The sequence below is a fragment of the Erigeron canadensis genome, chromosome 5, assembly GCF_010389155.1.
Source record: "Erigeron canadensis isolate Cc75 chromosome 5, C_canadensis_v1, whole genome shotgun sequence".
In the NCBI taxonomy this organism is placed as follows: Eukaryota; Viridiplantae; Streptophyta; class Magnoliopsida; order Asterales; family Asteraceae; genus Erigeron; species Erigeron canadensis.
In genome coordinates this window covers 30,648,097-30,669,356 of record NC_057765.1, presented here as the reverse complement: position 1 = coordinate 30,669,356, position 21,260 = coordinate 30,648,097, and the positions used below count along the sequence as shown (strand labels likewise).

The following is a 21,260-nucleotide window of genomic DNA, read 5'->3' as shown; positions in this document are numbered from 1 at the left end:
TTTTTGAGGCCTCCATATTGTTATAGTGGGCTTAATATATTGGATACTTGCGCTAATGACTTTATTAGAAAAAAAAAGGGAAAAGCGTAGTAATAAATCCTATAACTCTTGCCTCTTGATAATAAATTAATATGTACGAGTAACAAACTAGCCGCTCATAATGATTTCATTTTTATGGGTTAAAACTCAACTCACTATTTCACAATTCACAGTAGCAGGTTCTATAAAATCTTCTTCACACCATCATGTTTAGTTAGGTACCTTTTTTATTTTGTTTTTTTTATGCTAATAAATTAGGCCCCTAAAATTTATTTCGCTTAAGGCCATTAAAAATCTTAAGCCTGACAAAAACTTATTCATTTTCATGGTTCCTTATTCAAAGGTTTAAACTTCAACTATCAACCACGACCCCTGCTAATTATGAATGTTGTTTTAATTTAAAAGTTTGTCATTGTCCTTTTTAATAGTTGGTTAATGCTATATTAAATATTTTTAGTTAAATTACTTTTATACTTTGCAATTTTGCATCAAGATGGCAATAAGTTAAAACTTAGTAGTACAACACTGCATGTTTCATCAAAAACCGAAGTTATGCCCATAGTGAGAACCGGTTCTGTTCTATTATAATTAGTAGTAGGGAATACAGACGACTATGATTCGGGATTTGATTTAACAGTTTCATGCCTAAAGTTTTGTACACGGGATTTGATTTAACAGTTTCATGCCTAAGTTTTGTACAAACTACAAACTGATTCGCAAATCCAAATTAATGATTTCCAGTTTTCTGCATTATTAGTATGCCACACTGTTTAATTTTGTAGTATTATTATGTAGCATTTCATTAGGTTGAAAAAGAATTTTAATGAATATCGTATTGGAAAGTGATATATCTACAACAAATTTTGATAATCTACAACAATGCATGCTTTACAAAGCTGTAAACTATGCAGTAAAATATGTATTTTTGTTGTAGATGACTAAAATATGTTGCAGATATATCCCTCTATCTTATTACTCTGTAAGATGAAAAAAAGAAATTATTGTAAATTATTACTGTACGGTACTTGTTTGTACCCTGATAGTGTAATTTCTAAGCTGAAACCCTGATCTGCCAAAAAAAAGGAACAGTAGTAGAAAGGACCATTTCGATTGAACCACTTATTAAAAACATACAATACAATAACCATCCGTTTCGTGGACAGGGCACTATCAACCATGCACATCAACACTACATACATTCGCAACCACCGTCCTCGACAACCAGGGGTTCAACCCAAATCTCCCTCAGCAAACATCCAAAATAACTCAAGATTACAAGTAGATAACAAAGAAAAACATCCAAAAGGGTAAAACATAAGTAAGTTTTTGGTTATTAACCCGTGTTTTGCATTCCTGCAGCAATACCCTTCATGGTCAAGATGAGTGTATCCTCCAGACCAGGGGCATACTCACTCTTCGGGTTTAGCTTGATAAGCTCATCAGCATACTCTTTGGTGATATGAGGCCTTAAAGTCACGTGAAAGTTTGGGTCACGGATCCGCTTCAGTGTGTAAGCTTGGCATACATTCAGGGTTGTGATATATGAATCACGTAGACGAAGTCTTTGTCTCAAGTATGGATCACCCTCAAGAAGCTTCTTGTGCCCGGCAATCTAAGGCAAGAAAAGAGCGAAGTTAGATGTATATAGGTGGCCATTTCATCCCGCTTATGTATGAAGTATTAGTACCCTTTAATATATTCTTTTACAATATCAAACCGAAAAAAAAATAGTTTAATGGGGAATCAAGTGAAAACTCAAAACGCTCCCAAGTTTGCCATACAGCCATAGTACAGTTTTTATGCATAAAACATCCAAGAAAGTTTCAAAGAAAGGTGAATTGTTCTAGAAATGATAATATGATATAATGTAATAATTTAATCATAGATAAAACCTGGTTATTGTTGATAAGCTCATCAGCATTCCGGTTACCCAACCCACCCACTTTCCCATTAAAAGTTCCATATTAATTTGGATGTCCATACCTGAAGGAGCAGATTCTGGGTCTCCTCATAGTTTGCTCTTAAAGATTCACCAAACGACCATAGATCTTCAGAGACCAGGAGCTTGTCATTCAAAGCAGCGATACCAGGATCACCCTTAGCAAACACCATCTCAACTAGATCGATGGTGACTCTAAAGAAAGGCCAGGTCTTGTACATTTCTTGTAGCATGTGAAGATTCCTGATGTCTTTTTCAATGGCGTGCTTAAAAGCTGCACCAAATCCAAGCCAAACTGGAAGATGAAACCTAGTTTGAGTCCATGCGAAGATCCACGGAATGGCTCGAAGCGATTCTATGCCTCCACTCGGCTTCCGTTTTGATGGACGGCTTCCTATGTTCATTCGCCCATACTCCAGTTCTGGTGTGGCCTATAAGTATATTAAGAGATCAAAATTAGAGGAAAGATGCCATATTCTTGTAAATGGGTGAACTGTGTTATATCTTACTCTAATGGATCAAATAGGTAAAAAATCAAAACTTTAACCAACATAAATGGGCCAAAACAAGTAAAAAGTCGCCCAATGTGCATTCTTATGGCATACAAAAATGTTATAAAATATTAGACAACTATGGTTATAATACAGCTTTTTTTAAAATCATACTTTAAAATTTTGGCAAAAACAAGTGTTTCGGGTCAACCAACCCATTTTGGCATGTTAAATAAGTCCTTCGTTTTGGTCTGTCCCACTAAAAATTTTGCCACCTCTAAATCATAAGTAAGAAAATGAGAAATAAAAATGCAGTACATAGTAATACTACTCACAAGGCGGAAGTACTCGACAAAGCGTGGTTCCTTAAAGACAATTTCACGGTACTGCTCAGTTGCGTAAACTGCTATCTCATCCATAAGAGCACGCCACTCAGGTCTTGGTGAGATCGGCGGGTTCATCCCATGCTCAAGGGTAGCTGCACAAAACCTTTGAAGCGTTCTAAAACACAAATGTTCTTCACCAAATGATTGCTCTATAACCTCACCCTGAACCGTGACTCTAAGAGAACCATGAATGGTCTCGGGTGGTTGAGACAGTATGGCCAGATGGGTGGGCCCACCTCCTCTCCCAACGGTCCCACCACGTCCATGAAACATGGTGAGTTTAACTCCAAACTTCTTAGCAACGTCTATAAGCTGTTCTTGCGCCTTATAAAGCTGCCATGCAGCAGAAAGCCTTCCCGCATCTTTTCCGGAATCCGAGTACCCGATCATAACTTCTTGTTTACCATTGATACGATTTTTGTACCACTCAATCGAAAAAAGACGGGCCACTGCAGCAGGAGCTGCATCGAGATCTGCAAGTTTTTCAAAAAGTGGGACCACCCGTAACGGTTGTTTTACATGGCATTCACGTTGAAGCAACTCAACTGCAAGCACGTCAGAAGGTGATGTAGCCATGGAGATAATGTAAGCACCGAAGCAATCAGACGGAAGTTCCGCTAACACATGGAACGTGTCCAAAACATCTGCAATTTCTTCGGTTTTCGGAAGATCAATCCCGAATAAAGGACGTTTTCCACTTAGCTCAGATAAAAGCCATTCTTGGCGTTTCTCTTCCGACCATTCACGGTAAGACCCAATTTCCAAATGTTGAGTTATGGCATCAAGGACGTCGGTGTGGCGGTCAGATTCTTGACGGATATCAAGTCTCACAAGTGAAAGTCCAAAAGTGGACACTTGTCTTAAGAAATCTAAAAGACTGCCATCGGCAATCACACGATCACCACAAGCACATAGTGATCTGTAGCATAACTCAAGAGGTTCCAAGAACTGTAACATTTCAAAACATCATGATAAATATAGGATAAACATCTATAACATATTAACTAGTAGACTAAACTTTTTACAAGGTACGAGTATCTCATTAGGGATACCTGTTCCACATTGGTATAGACCAACTCTTCTGGAATGTCAGACACATCATGGGCTAACAGATGGCGCGATCTTTCACGTGTATTATACAATTTGTCCCTCACATCTCCAAGAATAACACGGTACGGTTCAGTAGGAGGAACCTGTTTCCAGAACTCTGGCAAAGAAAAGAATTTTCATCAACTATAAAGAGCAGCCAGAACAGTATTATATGCCTATGAGTAACGGGGTTCACATCAGTATAGATGTTTCTTTGGCAAATCTTGAATTCACCAGAAACACTTTGTCATAAAATTAAATTTATTTTAGAATGAATAACCTAGCAAGTTTAATGCTTTACGATTACACTTTGGTGTACTTTCAAAATGATTCTAATTGAATTCATTTGTTCTTATTAATTACCGATGTAGTGTTTGACATCTCTTTTTGATGATGATCTATGGAGTTCTTCAGCCCGGACACGGAGTTCATCACTACAACGCCACATGGACATCTGGCACAAATAACTTCATTGTAAAAAATCCAATCAAAGAAAATGCATAAGAAGCAGGAGTAAGCCCCAAATGAACTTGCATACCTCAAACATGAGATCCTCGATCTGGGAGAAGTACATGTTTGCAGCCATCATTCTGGCAAGTAAGCAAACATCCCTTGTAACTTCAGGAGTTACCCTCGGATTACCTGCAATTTTTTACACAAACCACTGAAAACTTAGCTCTTACATAGAAAAATCATGCAAATAAGATTATAGAAGAGTGTCAAATCTATGTGCCAGAGGACATGTACCATCGCGATCACCCCCCATCCATGAAGAAAATTGTATAAGAGGGGCATTATATGGAACACGTTCATTGATCCCAATGTTCTTAAGAGCAGTGTCAACCCGACGTAAGAATTTAGGAACACCCTTCCAGATTGTTTCATGAAAGTAACTCATCCCAGCTCTCATTTCATCTTGAGGAGTTGGAGGGGTTCTTCTGATCTCATCGGTTCGGAAAGCTGCTTGAATCTACATAGCATCATCAGAACAAAAAAAATCATCTTGCAGTTCTGGCTGAAGGTAATATACCTAACGAACTGATAATAGACGTGGAAAAATGGGTGGGTCAGGCTCAGGCAAGTTGCGTGTTGGGTTCGTGTCAAAGCTAGCTTTACTTTTTATCCTATCAAGTAGGGGTTGGCTCGCAATACTTGGTCCACATACTTCAGGAAAATGTAGTGTGACGTATAATTAACAAAAGTCAAAAACTCCACAAACTAATACGAATGAATGTCAATCTGGCACAAATTTCCAGCTAAGCATGCAAGAATACATTATTTTTTTAATGCTACATACTTCTCGATGTAGAGCCTCGTCCAATTCTTGCTTATCATCTGGAGTAATGTCTTTGGCATATAACTGTGCAAGGCAGTCCCGAATCCTGGAAAAAATACATGGAAACGATACAGTCCCAGATCCTGGCATATAACATACAATGGGCAAACCAAATATTTGCTTCAGATCATACTCAATTCAAATTGAAAGTTATACCTTCCATGCTTCTGAAGCAAAGATCTTCGGACAGATTGAGTTGGATGAGCAGTGAAAACAAGATCAACAGTCTGATTCTTGAGTGCATCAAACACTTCTTCAGGGGACTTTTTAAGCTTATGTACAAGTTTCTTGAAAGTCTCTTCAATATCAGATTCCGTTGTTGCATTAGCCTCATCAGCAAAATCACCCTTTTTCAGTTTAATCCTTCTACGATAAGCAATCTGAACCTCTTCAGCCAAATTGGCCAAGTTAAGCATGTGAGAAAAAGCTTTGGCAATGACAATCGAATCCCCTGGATCCAAACTTGTCAACACACTTCCAAGCTCCTCCAACTTTTTAGGATCATGATTATTTTCATACCCAGCAGAAAGCTCGTAGCACTCTTGAACCTACACAAATAAACATCACAAACTTGTGATCCGTTCAATAACTTAACTTATAAAATCAAAGAAATAGTTCCAGAAAACATTGTAATACACAAAAAGCAATAAACTTTAACCCATAAGGTTCGATATTTCACTGACCCAGTTCTCGGAAATGACATTGAACAAAACATGTGTTACATTTTCAGTTTTAACATGTACGCAACTATATACGAAACGCTATAGTAAGTATCATACATAAAAACTTACTTACATATGCACCAAGATTTAATCTTTTTACCATTTGATGTATCCAAAACATCTTATGACACGGTCAAACCGATAACTTGACTGTGACAACTTATATGACAGTCACATCGGCAAAAATACCAACAAAACAAATTTCAAATTTAAAAAGAACACTAAAACCTGAAAGAAAAACAAAACTCACAAAAACCCTCATAATATTAAATAGTAAATACCAATAAATAAATAAAAACACAAGTGATCAAGTAATAAAAATGATAAATTTCACAACTTTACTACTAATTTAACTACATAAATACAGTAAATATTTATATAATTAAAAAAAAAAAAGAGAGAAAAACTTACAGTTTCTTTAAGATCCTCTCCATGTAAATCTTGAAGAATATCAAGAAATTTATCCAAAAGTAAAGCATCATATTCAATTAGCTTATCATCATCTGAGACTTTACCAGGTACTAAAAGCCTTAATTGTGCATCTATTGATGCTAATTTCTCTAAATTCTTATTACTACTTGCCATTCACACTCTCCCTTTTAATCCTGCCAAACATAAAACAAAATATATAAATAAAAAAGAACAGTGTAAAACTCTCTAAACTCAGTAGGTGGATTCACCACAAACCGCCACGTGTATGTATATATATAATAACACACACATAATGAAATGAAAATTATGTACAGTACCTGGTAGTTGGGCGATATGTATACAAGTAGTGTGAGTACAGAGAATGGAAGAGAAGGCAATATATATATATAGAGGAGGAGAGAAAGACGAAAGGAACCTTTGAAAATAAAATGACAGCAATATAAGCAGGAGGATGACGGAAATATCAGTAATCACCCCTGCTATTTTGGCTTTACTTAACCAACGTAAACAAGACTTTGTTTAAAAGAACAGTTTACAAGCATATTAAAAGAATACGGTAGTTTTTTGTGTTTATGTTCATTTAAGAAAAATGGTTTATTGTATAGGATAAAGTATCTGCGGCGGTGACATAGTGGAGTGATAGATCATAGGAGGTGATAAGTCATAATAGAGTGTGTGATAGTTAAATGTCTTAGCCGTACGAGCTCCGTCATCGGATTTAAAAATTCGTCGAAAGTATATCGAATGACATCTCTAATGAAAGAGCATGGAATGTTAAGAACACCCACACAATTTTTATAATTTATCGATAAATGGTTTTTGAGATAAAAGATTTTGAATAAATAAGAGGATTAAAATGATTTATAGAAGAGAGGGAAAAAAATGAGTGGTTGAGATTTAAGGATAAGGAGAAAAATTGGTGGTTAAGATTTAAGTGTATTAGAGGTATATTATGTAGAGTTATTTAAATTAGTTTATAAAGAAGAGAGTAAATTAGATAGTTTAAATCATCTTTTGAGATTTAAAAAAAAGCTCAAAATATTTTATAAAATAGTATAGATGTAAACGAAATCGAATGTATAGACATATAGTGACAAGTATTATGGTTTTAATCAATTATAAAATATTTATATTTAAAAAACTAGATTATGTCTAATGTGGTGCATTGCCCCACTAATATACACATTAAATTTAAGTGATTGTATTTATAGTATTTTATGTAATATTTCGAAACAATGGTTAAGATTTACCCCGAAAGTATAAATTTATTTACCTTTAAAATCTAAATATTATTTTTTTAATGATATTTTTATATTAAATTATTTTGAGTAATGAAAATAATGCTTAACATGTGTACGCCAATAGTATAGATTTATAATGAAAGGATCAAGTGAGAACTAAAAGAATAGTGAGAACCGTGAGAACTACTAAAAAGTTATCTCTAAAGGCTTAGCCCTAAGAGTTAGGGGTTATGCCCGTACCGTATCAAACCGTCACCATCTCTTGGATCGCCGCCCATCAAATCCATATCATTTTCATATGCGTCCGGTGACAACACTTTTAGAACGGATGAGGGCAACGCCCGTACCGTATCCATATTTTTTTCAAACACGTAACCCATATGATATATTACCAAAAAAAAAATCATTTTTTTGATGGGTTTTTGTTGAAAGAAAACAAAAACAAAAAAAAAATCAAAAAATAAAAGTTATAAATTATAAAATTTAAAAATTACATAAAAAAGAAGAAAGAGGGAGGGAAACTAATCATTCTCACGGTTCTCTCCATATTTGTTGTTCTCACGTTAATCATACCTTAAATATATATGAGAAAATGTTAAAAATGAGAAAAGTGATGGGTGGAATAAAATGTTGAAAATGAAAATTTGTGAGGGTTTAAATGATTGAGTTTGTATGTGTGTGTTAAAATTAGGTTATGAACTTTAAAATTTTTGAAAATCTTTAGGAACTTTTTAAATCAATTTATACCATTAATAATTTTTAAACGCAATTTTGGATTTTTAAATTATGTGGAGACATGGATCTTCATCCGTTATATAATTATCTTGAGACAAATGATTCTATGAGTAAACGTACATGAATAGTGCTATGAGCATGTATATGCAAGTCAAGCATATGTATGTAAGTTTTTTGTAAATAAATGTTTAATGGATTAGTTAGTGATCAAATATACATAGATAGCTATATGAAAATATGTATAACCAAGTATATAGTCATATCAACATGTGTAAGCAATTAGTAAGTAATTTTAATTTAAAGAAAATTCTTAAAAATTTCTAGGGTTCCTAGTATATCATTTCCCATATAATATATATATATATATATATACACATATATTACAATGACAAATAAAAGTATATATGTATAATAACGAGCAAACAACTTAAAAGAGGTTCATAAACAATGAAAAAGAGTTATGTTCGTGATCATTCATTTGACTAAACAAAAAAAAAAATTATTTATTTTTTATTTAACTAACTGAAAGAATAAGAACATATTTCTAACCTAGGATTTGGTTATCGTAAAACAAGTATTAAAGTATAAATAAAACAAGATGTTGACCCTTACATAATGATAAAATTAATGCATAAAGATTCACAATACAGAAGTATATATATTGATGCAAAATGATTTTCATGATGAAGGGTGATTTTTTTATAAAAAAAACTATTGTTTTATTTGTAATATTGTTTTATCTAGAAAGTGAGTAAAACATGTTTTGAATGACTCAGGTAAAGGGCTTTATGCCTTTGTTGTTGATAAAACATTTTGATCTCGGTAAAAAAAAATGTAAGTTAATCTAGACCATTATATAAACAATAAAACTATTTTAAATTATTTTATATTTCACATATCCTCTCAATGAATCTTTTCATTACTATTACATACCTTACTTAGCATCTCACTTCATCTTCCTAAAACATTATCCGTGCAGGCGCACGTAGATAAACCTTTTTGTACCATAAAAGTATTATCAATATCGTCCTTATACGTAGATAACCTTAGTTAAAATAAAACATACACTATTCTATTCTATTAGTCAAATATTGAGAAGGAGAAATCCCATATACAACATCAATTTCCAAGAGTATATGCTTTCCAAGATCCAATTCTGTGTTCTTTGATTCTTTGCTAACGTTAATGGATGCTATATAGCTATTTATCTTTTATATTACTTTTTCTACTCGAATAATTCGCAAAACTAAATTCAATTTAAAATAATGAAGAATTTTATATTATCTATATACTAATTGAGAATAATTGCTTTTGCTGCTTTTTTGAAACTACAAAACTGTTAGTTTTATTTATAACTTTTTAAGTTCAATTTGTATGGTGTTAACTTACATTCAACTTAGATGAAAGCCTTTTATATATTACTTTTTGTAGATATTAAATTTCTTGTCTAGGTTACCTTAAGAATGTGCATGCACTAAAAAATAATAACGCAATCAGGAATTCATGTCTAAAAGGTCGTCGGGAAAAAAGTTTATGTTATGTTGGTAGGCGAATTAATTTTGAAATATATTAATATATAAAAAAATATCAGAAACATAAATCTTTATATATAGATATTATGTATGTATGGAACATTACCAATTAACTTTGGCGTCTGTGTGGCTCGGCCATTGCTAACCAATATATACTAGTCTCTAGTCGTGGTCCTCGTGGATGGGGTGGAGTAGTCTCGAAGCAAGAAGTCAAAAATTAACATCCAACAATGAAAGTTGATGCAAGTTTAATGGTTTGAAAGTGGATATAGAAGTCAATCATGTGTCTCAAAGTATGCAAAAATAATAAGTATAGTCCATTTATACATGCAATAAATAAAATATCATTTTAGTCGTTAAAGAAATAATATCCAAACAACAAGTAATTGAGTTTGGGTTATTATTATTATTGTTATTATTATTATTTTTTATTTGTTGAAAGGTGAATTTCGATGAAATTTCGTGTCGTGATTCAACAATATGGTCTAATATACGTTGTTTTAACCGAATCCACGCTAGAAAGCCCACTCGAAGTATAAATGCATAGTTCAAATATCCGATGGAAAAAAAAACCCTACTAATCTGCCCGAAGGCACGATGATTAATAAGAGTAAATCTTGACCCTTCAGACTTGAATCTGAATATACGTAAGTCAAGTCCTCATAAATAGACTTCTTATGTCATACCCAAAGTTTAAACACAAAACCTCTTGAATGGGGATGACTTTTCAATCATTGAGCAAAAGGAATTATAATTAAACGTTTGTGACTTGCTTAATTAGAGTATTATCTATAACCAACTATCTTAAAATAATAAATGAAATGCTAACTCATAATCTAGTTGCATGTATATTAAATTGTTTATATCATTTAATTGGTACTATGCAAATTAAGACTAACCGGTAAACGGATGGTTTTTTCTTTGGTTTAATTATTCACGTCGAGTGTTAACTAATCGAAGTGAATAATCGAAGTATGTGATCGCTCTTAATCAATTTTTTGGCCATATGTTTACTTAAAAAGATTTTGAACCTCTCTTGTATGTACACTTTACGTTTAACTACTACGCCACATTTCTAATTGTACAACCAAAATGTTAAAAAATAAAAAATAAAAAAAAAAAAAAATAGGTGCCGAGCAATTTATAGGTTTATCTTGACTAAAAAGGTTATTTTTTTAGATTACCTCAATTACAAAAATAAAGGATTATTGCATCTAATCAGTGTGAGCACTATAAAAGGTGGAAAAATAAACCACACCGTACTGATTAACTAAAATATATTGTGTCAATATGGCATAAATAATTCTGCCTCCATGAATCCATCTAATAAAATGATAACAGCCTTTGCAATCATTGATATATAAGCAAAGTATTATTTCTTTGGGTTTCTAAAATACTTCTAAAAATTGTTACTAGTGTAGGCTTTACTCACCCTGACATTGAATCTGGTTCTTTCTTCTTTTATTTTTCGGAAACTTTTGTTATAAATTATGAATCATTATTTATTTGTGAAATTATATATGTTGGCATATACAGCTTAGGAATGACAAACGGTAATGATGTAATTTGTTACATATTAAAAGTTTTAATTTAAAACAAAAATGAACTGTTTGATTCCCACTTTTTTTATTTTTCTCATTTTATTACTTTACGACTTCATAAACAAAAAGGTAATGTCTTGCATGCAATAAAAAAAATTCTTTAATGAACATTTTTCTTAATGACAACTATTATTGGGTCGTTAATAATCTTATTTAATATAAGACATTATTAGTGTCGGTTTAAGGTTTTTGGTGGCCATAAATGAGATCAAAATTGAAGGTCTAGTTCATTAACATTTTAATTAAAATAAACAAAAAAATAAGCAAAAAAAAAAAAAAAAGTTCAACTTATATTGTTAAACTATTAGTAAAAAAAATGTAGAGATTGATGCAAAAAACAATATAAGGGTCTTATTGTAATGCAAAAACCAATATAATGGTACTTAGTCCAAAATTTAAACACCAAGGCTATTATATGAAAATTGAGGCCTAGATTTTTAGAGGTTTAAAACGATTGCTTACCCACTAATAACTGTTGAGCCGACTAAGACATCATGAAAAATGCTCGACAATAATTACGATAGACCTTTCTAATTAACATGAAGAGAGGCGATCTTATTATTATTATTTTTTTTGAACGACATTCTATTCTACTATTATTTCTAAATTACATGTATGCCTGGAAAGCAGAACTTTTGAAAAACCCCTTTTAATCCAGCCTTACAAATGTGATAAATGGGATTCAAACCCATGTGGATCTTTACAAGGTCAAAGACGACTTTACAAAATATTAGTACAAGAGACCTTTCCCAACAACATAGTAATTTTCGTAGTAGCTCACGAAACATATGAACGAGGAGTCGAGAATAATGGGTGTGATCGGGAACTCGGATTTTGGTGCATATGTTAATGTTTATGGATCTAGCAATTAGGAAGGATCTTCTAAGTCTTAAATGTCCATATACTTCGTCTAGACACCCTCTATAGTTTGATACTATCTTAGGAACATCGTCTCGACTCTCGACCAAACCATCTTTTTGAGGCATGATTAACTTTTTTTTCTTGGCTCTAGGTCAACCGACGCTACACTCAAACTGCCAACTGCAACAACTGCCTCTTCACAACAGCAACCATGAATAACTTTTTTTTTTTCCTTTTTGCACCAACCCAACTTACCGGGGCTACCGGGCTAGTGCTGGGTTCAGCATAGTTTCCTTTTGTTGATTAAGAGACGGCAGCCCAACACAACCAAGCTATAAACTTGGGCCTGTAGAACAGTACAATCATATTAACAACCCATCTCACTTTGGGTAGCCATATGGGCATATGGCCCCATTAATTTACAGCCCACCTGCATACAAACACAAACTTGTAAAAGCATAAACAAGTTCCCTTTTTTTTCTACAACTATTAAAATAATGTTACTCGTACCTTTTTCTAACAAAAATTGAACTTTTGATTATTTTTGTTCAAAAACATTTTATGTTATCCTTAATAGAAAATTTAGGTGAATATATTACCTTATTTTCTGAAAAAAAGTTCGATTATTTAAAAGCAAAGTATGATTTTAATAATTAACCTAGAGTCTCTATTGATCAATTGAGTTTAAAACCGAGTGTATGTTATAAATAAAAATAAACTATGGTCACGTACGGTTTTAACTATATATGTTGTTGCATAAACATTTTTTGGTTAATAATTATTTCACACATATTTAATTTTTTATAACGTATCAATGATTTATATATATATTGTCTTGTGCTATAATGAAATTGTAAGTTGGCTTTTACAAAACTCAAAGACGTTAATCTTGACCTATCGGGTTTGTAACTTTCACATGAAACTAGCATTTAAAAAGAGAATTATTAGCATATGCTCAGCTTATTTTGGATAAAAGGATTTATCCTGGTTATAATCATGTTCATGCTCGTTGACATGCTATTTGCCTATTTTGGTAACATTTGATGCCTTAGAAAAATATGGGACCTTTAATCATTCCAAAATACTCAACATAGTCACATAGAATAAACAATATTGTGTACATGTGTTTAATGTACTAAAATTTTAAAGTGTACATAATTTTGCAAGAAAACAATATGCATATCAGCATATGTAATAATGAAGGGAACATGGGGTAATGATTTTGAACCTTGATGGGATTGTTTTCATTAATATGAACGAAGGAAATTGAACAAGTTAGAAAGAGTGAAAGAAAACAACACAATTTTACCATAAAGGCATGTACTATTATTTGTTGAAATTTTGTCAATTTAAGCTCCAACGAAATATGGTCTATTTTCACATCCTAACATCTAATATATTTTCACATCCTAACATCTAATAATTTCCCAGACTTAGTTTCATAAAAAAAAAAAGAAAAAAAAAAGGAATCATGGGGAAAAAAGGTAAGTTTTTTTTTCGAGAAAAAAGTAAAAACAAAATACAACATCATCACAATCACTATCATGAAAACAAAAGCTTGAAGGTTATATTTTTAGAGAAAATATGCATGTCAGTATGTCACTTATCAGAATTCCTAAATAATGGATGATTGTTGTCTTGATGTGGGTTTGTATTTCGTATGTGATTGTCTAAAAACGCATTTGATATGTAGAACATAAAGTTAATAATAATTTTAATATGTATATAATAGTCAGTGACGGATGGTTTCAAAAGATGTGTCTTATAACTTATAAGTGTCATTTCAATGTGTTTGATGTTTTAAAATGATTAATTTTTTTAATTGATTAGCCTAAAAATTCCTCTTAATTAATTGGATGGTGACATGTGAAAATTCAAAGGGACATTAGAAAAGAGATTAAATGGAACCAACTTGTCACATTCATAAGTTTTCAAGAAAATTTTTTAGTTAATGTTTAGAAGGATCCATCATTTTCCATGTTCTAATGATGAAAAATGATAAATTCTCTTAAAGATTAATCTAAAATTTCTCCTAAAACTTTAAGAAGGTGACATGTATTTTCCATTAATTCTCTTTTCTAATCTTGGCCTTTGATTTTTTTACATGTCATCATCCAATAGTTAGAAGAATTTTTAGAATTTTTTGTTAGAAGGATTTTTTTTTTAGAACATTAAAAGCACAATATTATTAATTATATGAACTCTAGCAAGGAGCTAGAAGATACATATAAAGTAAGGATAATACAAATAAAAGATTAGAAATAGAAACTATTCCATTGAGTCCAAGTAATGTTGAGAGAGGTTGATCTATTAGTAAGCCAAAGAAAACTAATTCCCTTAAGATCTTTGAAGGCAAATCGGATGGAAGGCGTTTTATTCGAGAAGATGCAATCGATCCTACTTTTCCATAGTACCCAAAGATAGGCAAGCATGACACGGTGAGCAATCTTCTTTTTGAGAGGGGTTGTGCCGAAGTTGTTGTGGCATTGTAGAAGGTCTTTCAGATTTTGTGGTTTTGTGAAAGAAGCGTGACACAAAATTTGGATATGGTTCCATAAGATGTCCGCGAAAGGACAATGTAGAAAGTGATGTTTGGTTGTTTCAGGCTATAAAGTACAAAGCGAGCAAAGGGGCGAAGTAACCAAAATATTTCTACAAGAAAGTTGATCTACGGTTGGAAGTCGTTCCATTTCAATCCGTCAGCCAAGTATATTAACCTTAAAGGGAGCAAGTTTATTCCAAGGAAAAACCCATCTATAAGGCCCGATTAGTGATCTTTGAAGTAGAGAATTCATTGATTTGACAGAAAACACATGGGAACGATCTAAATCCCATTCCCAAGTATCTTTTTTGGTTGAAAGCCTGACATTCTGAACTCGACTTAACAAATCGTGCAGCTGAAATAGTTCGACAGAGGTGGAAGGAGGGCGCGCCCAATGCCAAACCCATTGCGAGAAGCGACTAGCTCCTGTACATCGATCTTTGACCATACAACCTTTAGTATTTTCCAATTTAAATAAATCTGGGTAAAGTTGAAAAAAAGGGGAGTCGCCAAGCCATTTGTCGATCCAGAACCTAATGTTGCAGCCGTTTCCTAAAGAGCCTGTGAACATGCACTCAAGAGCAAAATCAAACTGGGACATGCGAGAGCTTAATCTGGATATGGATTTCCAAGCTCCCACTAAAGAGTTACGGCAGGGTAAAGAAGAGCAATCTCTAAGGGAATGATGAATGGCATTTATAACACGACGCCATAAACTTTCAGGTTCCGTATGGTAACACCACCACCATTTAGATAAAAGAGCCATGTTTTTAATTTTTTAAACAACCCAAACTAAGTCCACCCTCATTCACATGGGAGATAATAAGAAATTCAATGAATCTTTTTACTACCCAAAGAACCACCCAAAAAAAAAGATCTACGAATTGATTCAAGTTTTGAAATAACACTTATCGGAGCTTTGTACAAGGAGAAGAAGTATGATGGAAGACTGTCAAGCACAGATCGAATAAGTGTTAAACGTTCAGCTAAGGAGAGGGTTGAGGCTTTCCAAAGTGAAAGGCGGGATTCAAAGGTTTTAATAACTGGGGCCCGGTTTTTAACAGAGTTCATGCATATTAGAACCAACCGTCAAACCAAGATAAGTAATGGGAAAAGACCCGACTTTGCAATTAAGAATGCCACAAGAGTTGGTGCAATCGGCCAGGGAGAGATTAATCATTTCCTTTTAATGATACATTATACAGTTTTGCCTAATTAAATGAATTAATAGCTTTGATTTTGGAAACAAAACAAAAAATATTTATATATTTATATAAGAAAATAATGCACATCTCATAAAATTTCGACAACCACGGTCAATGACACATAAATGTACTTCGTATATTTTAATAAGCATCAACACACTTGTAATATTGTGATCTTTCAAAAGTTCTTCCAAAATAACTTTAAGAACCAAGTTGATTTCTGATCAGCTTGGTCTTCTATCTTTAGTTTTCATTTTTCGACTTCAGATAAAGTACTTTACTTTTTTTTAGATTCAGCTTAAGAAGAATTACTTTCTTTAACTTATTGATTACAAAGAAGGCGTTGGAGCTTAAATTAACAAAGCTATCTTGATTTGGCTATGCTTAGACGTTCCCTTTGATGGACCCACGATAGTTGTAAATTGGATTCAACATGCTAATTTCAAGAGAAGTTTTGATAGTATCCTTGAAACGGTTTCATTCATTTGATGGTAGTTGCTATTCAAGGGTGGATCAATATCTACCAAAGAGGTGTTCAAGTCGATAGTTTCGACTTCTTATTCTTAATTTTTTGTTCGTTTTAAGATTTAATAATCGTAGTATTCCTTGGTAATTATTGGCTATATATGAGCCCTCCTTTATTACTGTAATTGTTTTATTTTCCGTATTTCGCTTGAGGATTTTTTATAATACTAATGTAGATAGTAGTCAGATTCAGTATTCCATTTAAAAAATGTGTTTTTTAACATAGGCGGAATGATCCCTTTTGAGCCCTTGCATCACCAATTCACCAGAGATAAAAACTCTAGTTCCAAAGTTGGGCGTTAAAAAATTATATAAAGCTTTTTGATACATGCTCTTTGTGTTGCCAAAAATGACGTTTTGATTTTATAGTGAGCACAAGAAATAAGATTAGTGTTGGGTAGTTTTGGGACCTGCGCGCCAAAACTACTTTCTCAAATGAATCTTTGAAAACTGAAGTTTAGCTTTGTTTTTTTTTTTTTGTTTTTTTTTTACTTATTTCTAAATTATTCGTTAACTTCGTATGTTTTACTCGATAAACCATAAAGAAATAAGTTTGTTGATTGGATAACAAGTAAAGTTAAGATTTTTTTTATCCCAGAGTGGCCAAAATATTTAGAAAATACTTTCAATTGTATGAAATTGACTAGTAATTTTTAATGAAGTTGGAGTGAATGAGATTTTAAACGTATGATTTATTGGATTATTAATTAAATTTAATATATTGTACTATATTAAGAAAATAGGAAATGAATAGTAAAAGGGGTGATGTGGTCCAATAAAATTGCGCCACGTGTCATTTTGATTTTTTAAAATAACTTTAAAGCAAATAAAATATAATAAAAAATATTACTTAATATATAGAGTTTGATAGACATTACGAGGTAGCCATGACTTTAAAAAGATAGGTCAAAGTACTTTTTTCGTCCCTGTGGTTTTTCGAATAAGCATTTTTCATCCTTGCTGTTAACTTTTGACTAAAATCATCCCCGTGGTTTGCATTTCGTCCCTGCTGTTATAACTTTTCCGTCGTTAACCCCCTCACATGCAAGTCACGTGAGGGGCATTTTCGTCTTTTTATAGAGTTAAGTGCAAAAATCACCCATGTGGTTTGTCGTTTTTCCATTTTCCATCCTCGCCATTAACCAATCCAGGAAAACTTTTCAAATAAAAGAAAACAAACAAAAACTACTGGTAACAATTTAATCCAAACAAAATAAAAACCTATACACCTACATTTTGCGGATCTGGTCAATTACTTTCAAATGCAAACACGTACATACAATGTTTTAAATAGCTTTGGTATTACCCGTAATACCGGTATCGAAGGGTACTCCGGTATAACTATTTTAGGTATTTTCGGTATTACCATTCCGCTATATCCGGTATTCTCGTTTTTTATTATTTTTTAAAATAAATTATTTTTATAATACTTTAATGTTATTTTTTTTTTTGTAATTTGTGAACTTTCTTATATTTTGTTATAAAGTATCTATTTGGTATTATTTTTGAGTGAATTATGATTATATTTTGACTTTTTTTTTGTTAAATTGTAGTAAGTTTTATAACAATTTTTTTTAAAAATAAAATAATTAAATTAGTCGTACTGGCCGGTATTAAATTAGATCCTCATATGTAAGTATATATAGTTTTTTGATTTGAGTTTGTTTTGGTTTTTGATTAAATTTTTGTTTGGAGATTTGTTGAATACAGGGATGAAAAATGCAAAAACGACAAACCATAAGGACGGATTTTGCACTTAACCACATGGACAAACCATGAAGATGCATGAAAAGACATAAATGCCCTTCAAGGCACGTGAGGGGGTTAACAGATCCAAGGACGAAATGCAAACAACAGGGATTATTTTAGCCAAAAGTTAACTGCGAAGATAAAAAGTGCTTATTCAAAAAACTACAGGGACGAAAAAAGTACTTTGGCCAAAAAGATATTTTTTTTGAGATAAATTTGGCTAAACAAAACCTCAAGAGTTGTAGTTAAAATAAATTAGAGTTATTTGATTGAAAGTAGTCCAACTTGTTTCAAATGACTTTTTTAGGACCTTACTTTGAAAATGTCTATTCGGGGGATCTAACCAATAGAAACTTTTATTTGAAGACTGCACCCGATAAAGGTTGACGTGAAGCAGATCATTGCTTACATGACAACCATGTGTACACCTTAGACTCCAAATAGAAGTTAATTTCTATCGGTTAGAATCCCCGAATAGACATTTTAAAAGTAAGATCATAAAAAAGACATTCGAGACAAGTTAGAGTACTTTCCAATCAAATAGGCCAATAAATTAAATAGTTGTAAAACTTATCATAAAAAAATGAACTTTTGATATGAAAGTTATAATTTTTTTTTTGTTTTTATGTCTGTTTAGTAATGTATTTAACATTTAGCATTTTTCCCTATTTTATATGATTCAACTTATACATTATTAACTAACACTAATGTTTGATGAAAGTTTAAAGCTTAAATTCTTATTGATATGACCTCTTGAATCTTAAACTTTTCATCTTTCTTGTTTCTAAATACATTTCAACGAATAAAATTCATATGCATTGAATCATGCAATAGAAGGCCTAAAAGAGTAATCAATTTTCAATTTCTGTAGGCCAAATTAATTAAGTATAAATATATTCGAGATTAAAGTAGTGAAAGAAATCATTGTGAAAAGGATATCAGAACGAGAAAAAACAAAAACATCACCAACACCAATTACAATAATAATATTAAAATATATTATTTGGAGTAAGTTTTTTTCTCTCAAACACATCATCTCTATTTGTTTTGGTGGTAATAATAAATTATTAATCTATTGTGACATAACCATGGGAAAATGGAAATCTGCTTTTCTTTGCGTGGGTAATTCTTATTGGAAATCTTTACATTTTAGTGGGATAATATATTTATATTTACGTATTTACATTTTCTGAACGACTTCCCTTTTAAATTCCACTTATATATGAAGGTTGTAATAACGTAATGCTTGATGACAATGTGACATATCTTCTACTGTTACTCACCAATTATGCAGAAAAATTATCGTACTCTTTTAATATTTTTATAATGTATTAAAATATAAAGGAAATCTTTGAAAGTCAACAAGATCATCTTAGAATATAAGATATGGCTACCACCAACAGAGTCAATAAATTAAAATGAGTAAAACAAAGTTTAAAAGTTGGGACTAGGATTTGAGTGTGTAGATTAACTTTCTCAAATGAAATGGGGCACCCATATATATATAATATATATAAAAGGTAACACTCCGGTGAAAATACTTTTAGAATAAAAACGGTGAGAACACCTTAAAAACATCATTTTGATGCATTAAAAGTCCATAAAACTAACATAGTGCATATTCATCCGTCAAAATCAAAATAATCATGTTTTTTGTTTTGTGCATCCATCTTAGATGCATATTCATCAAAATGATGCATCCAACAAAAAACGTGATTTTTTTTTATTTCGATGAATCAATGTGTTGTTAAACACTTAAATAATGATAATTAGTTATGCACTATGTCAGTTTTATAGACTTTTAATGCATCAAAATAATATTTTTAAGGTGTTTCCACCGTTCTTATTTTAAAACTGTTCTTATTTGATTGTTTCTATATATATATATATATATAGAGGAAGTGAGTATGAGGTTGTCCCCCATCTAAGCTAACTTACACATGATGATGTTTTTACAAAATCTTAGTATTTTTACAAAAAAGTCTTCTATATCGTAATAGATGATGATGGTGGTGTGTAAGTTACGAAAATCAATGGTCTTTTTTTGGACTTTTTTTAGTTGGTCTCAAATTATCTTTCTCTTATATATATATATATATATATATATATATATATATATATATATATATATATATATATATATTTGAGTCTTATTTAAATAATCCATTTTTTTGTAAGAACCTTGAGAACTCTTAAATTATGTATTGGATCACATGTTTTTGTTCATTCACATGTGAAATGTTATAAAAATACATGTTGTAGAAGAAATTTTTTTTCAAAACCTTATATATACTCATTTGTTAATATGTGAACGAAAACGTGAACATATTCATTCACAAGTTCACAAAAGGCTATTTTGTAGGTATTTTTAAAAGGTTTCTTTTACAACATACTTTTTTATATCATTTCACATGTGAATGAAAAAAAAAAACATGTGAGCAAATATATAATCTAATAGTTCTCATAATTCTTATAAAAAAATGATTCTCAAAATAAGAAAACTATATATATATTATATATATATATATATACTATCGCTACTCCCTAATAAAGCAAATCCTCCATATTTAACATTTCTGTCTTTGAAATACCTTATTTGCTTTTGGACTTTTTTATTTTTTTATTCTTTACGTAACTACCCAAAATCTCTAATAAAGCAGACCGTCTTCCCGCCTACTGATGCCGGATTCCGCAAGTACCATCCTCGTATTAATAAACAAACTATCCTCCCCTCTTTTCAACTCTTTACCTTTAAAATACCCAATGTACCTTTAATTTTCAACACATTCCTAACTCATACACTAAATTTATCCAACATATCCCTAAATATCATAC

The 21,260-nt window shown here is 31.8% G+C and overlaps 1 protein-coding gene across 1 annotated transcript; it reads right to left on the bottom strand.

Annotated features, from left to right (window-relative positions):
- Nucleotides 1-1,128: 1,128 nt before the first annotated feature.
- Nucleotides 1,129-6,836, bottom strand: LOC122600661 (phosphoenolpyruvate carboxylase 2). Its single transcript, XM_043773413.1, has 11 exons — nucleotides 6,752-6,836; nucleotides 6,414-6,607; nucleotides 5,437-5,828; nucleotides 5,242-5,326; nucleotides 4,692-4,914; nucleotides 4,483-4,586; nucleotides 4,308-4,398; nucleotides 3,908-4,062; nucleotides 2,805-3,803; nucleotides 2,023-2,409; nucleotides 1,129-1,651 (listed from the first exon to the last, which is right to left on the bottom strand). Exons 2-11 carry the CDS (start codon nucleotides 6,585-6,587, stop codon nucleotides 1,373-1,375), a joined length of 2,889 nt encoding a protein of 962 aa, XP_043629348.1. The 5' UTR covers nucleotides 6,588-6,607; nucleotides 6,752-6,836; the 3' UTR covers nucleotides 1,129-1,372.
- Nucleotides 6,837-21,260: the final 14,424 nt, after the last annotated feature.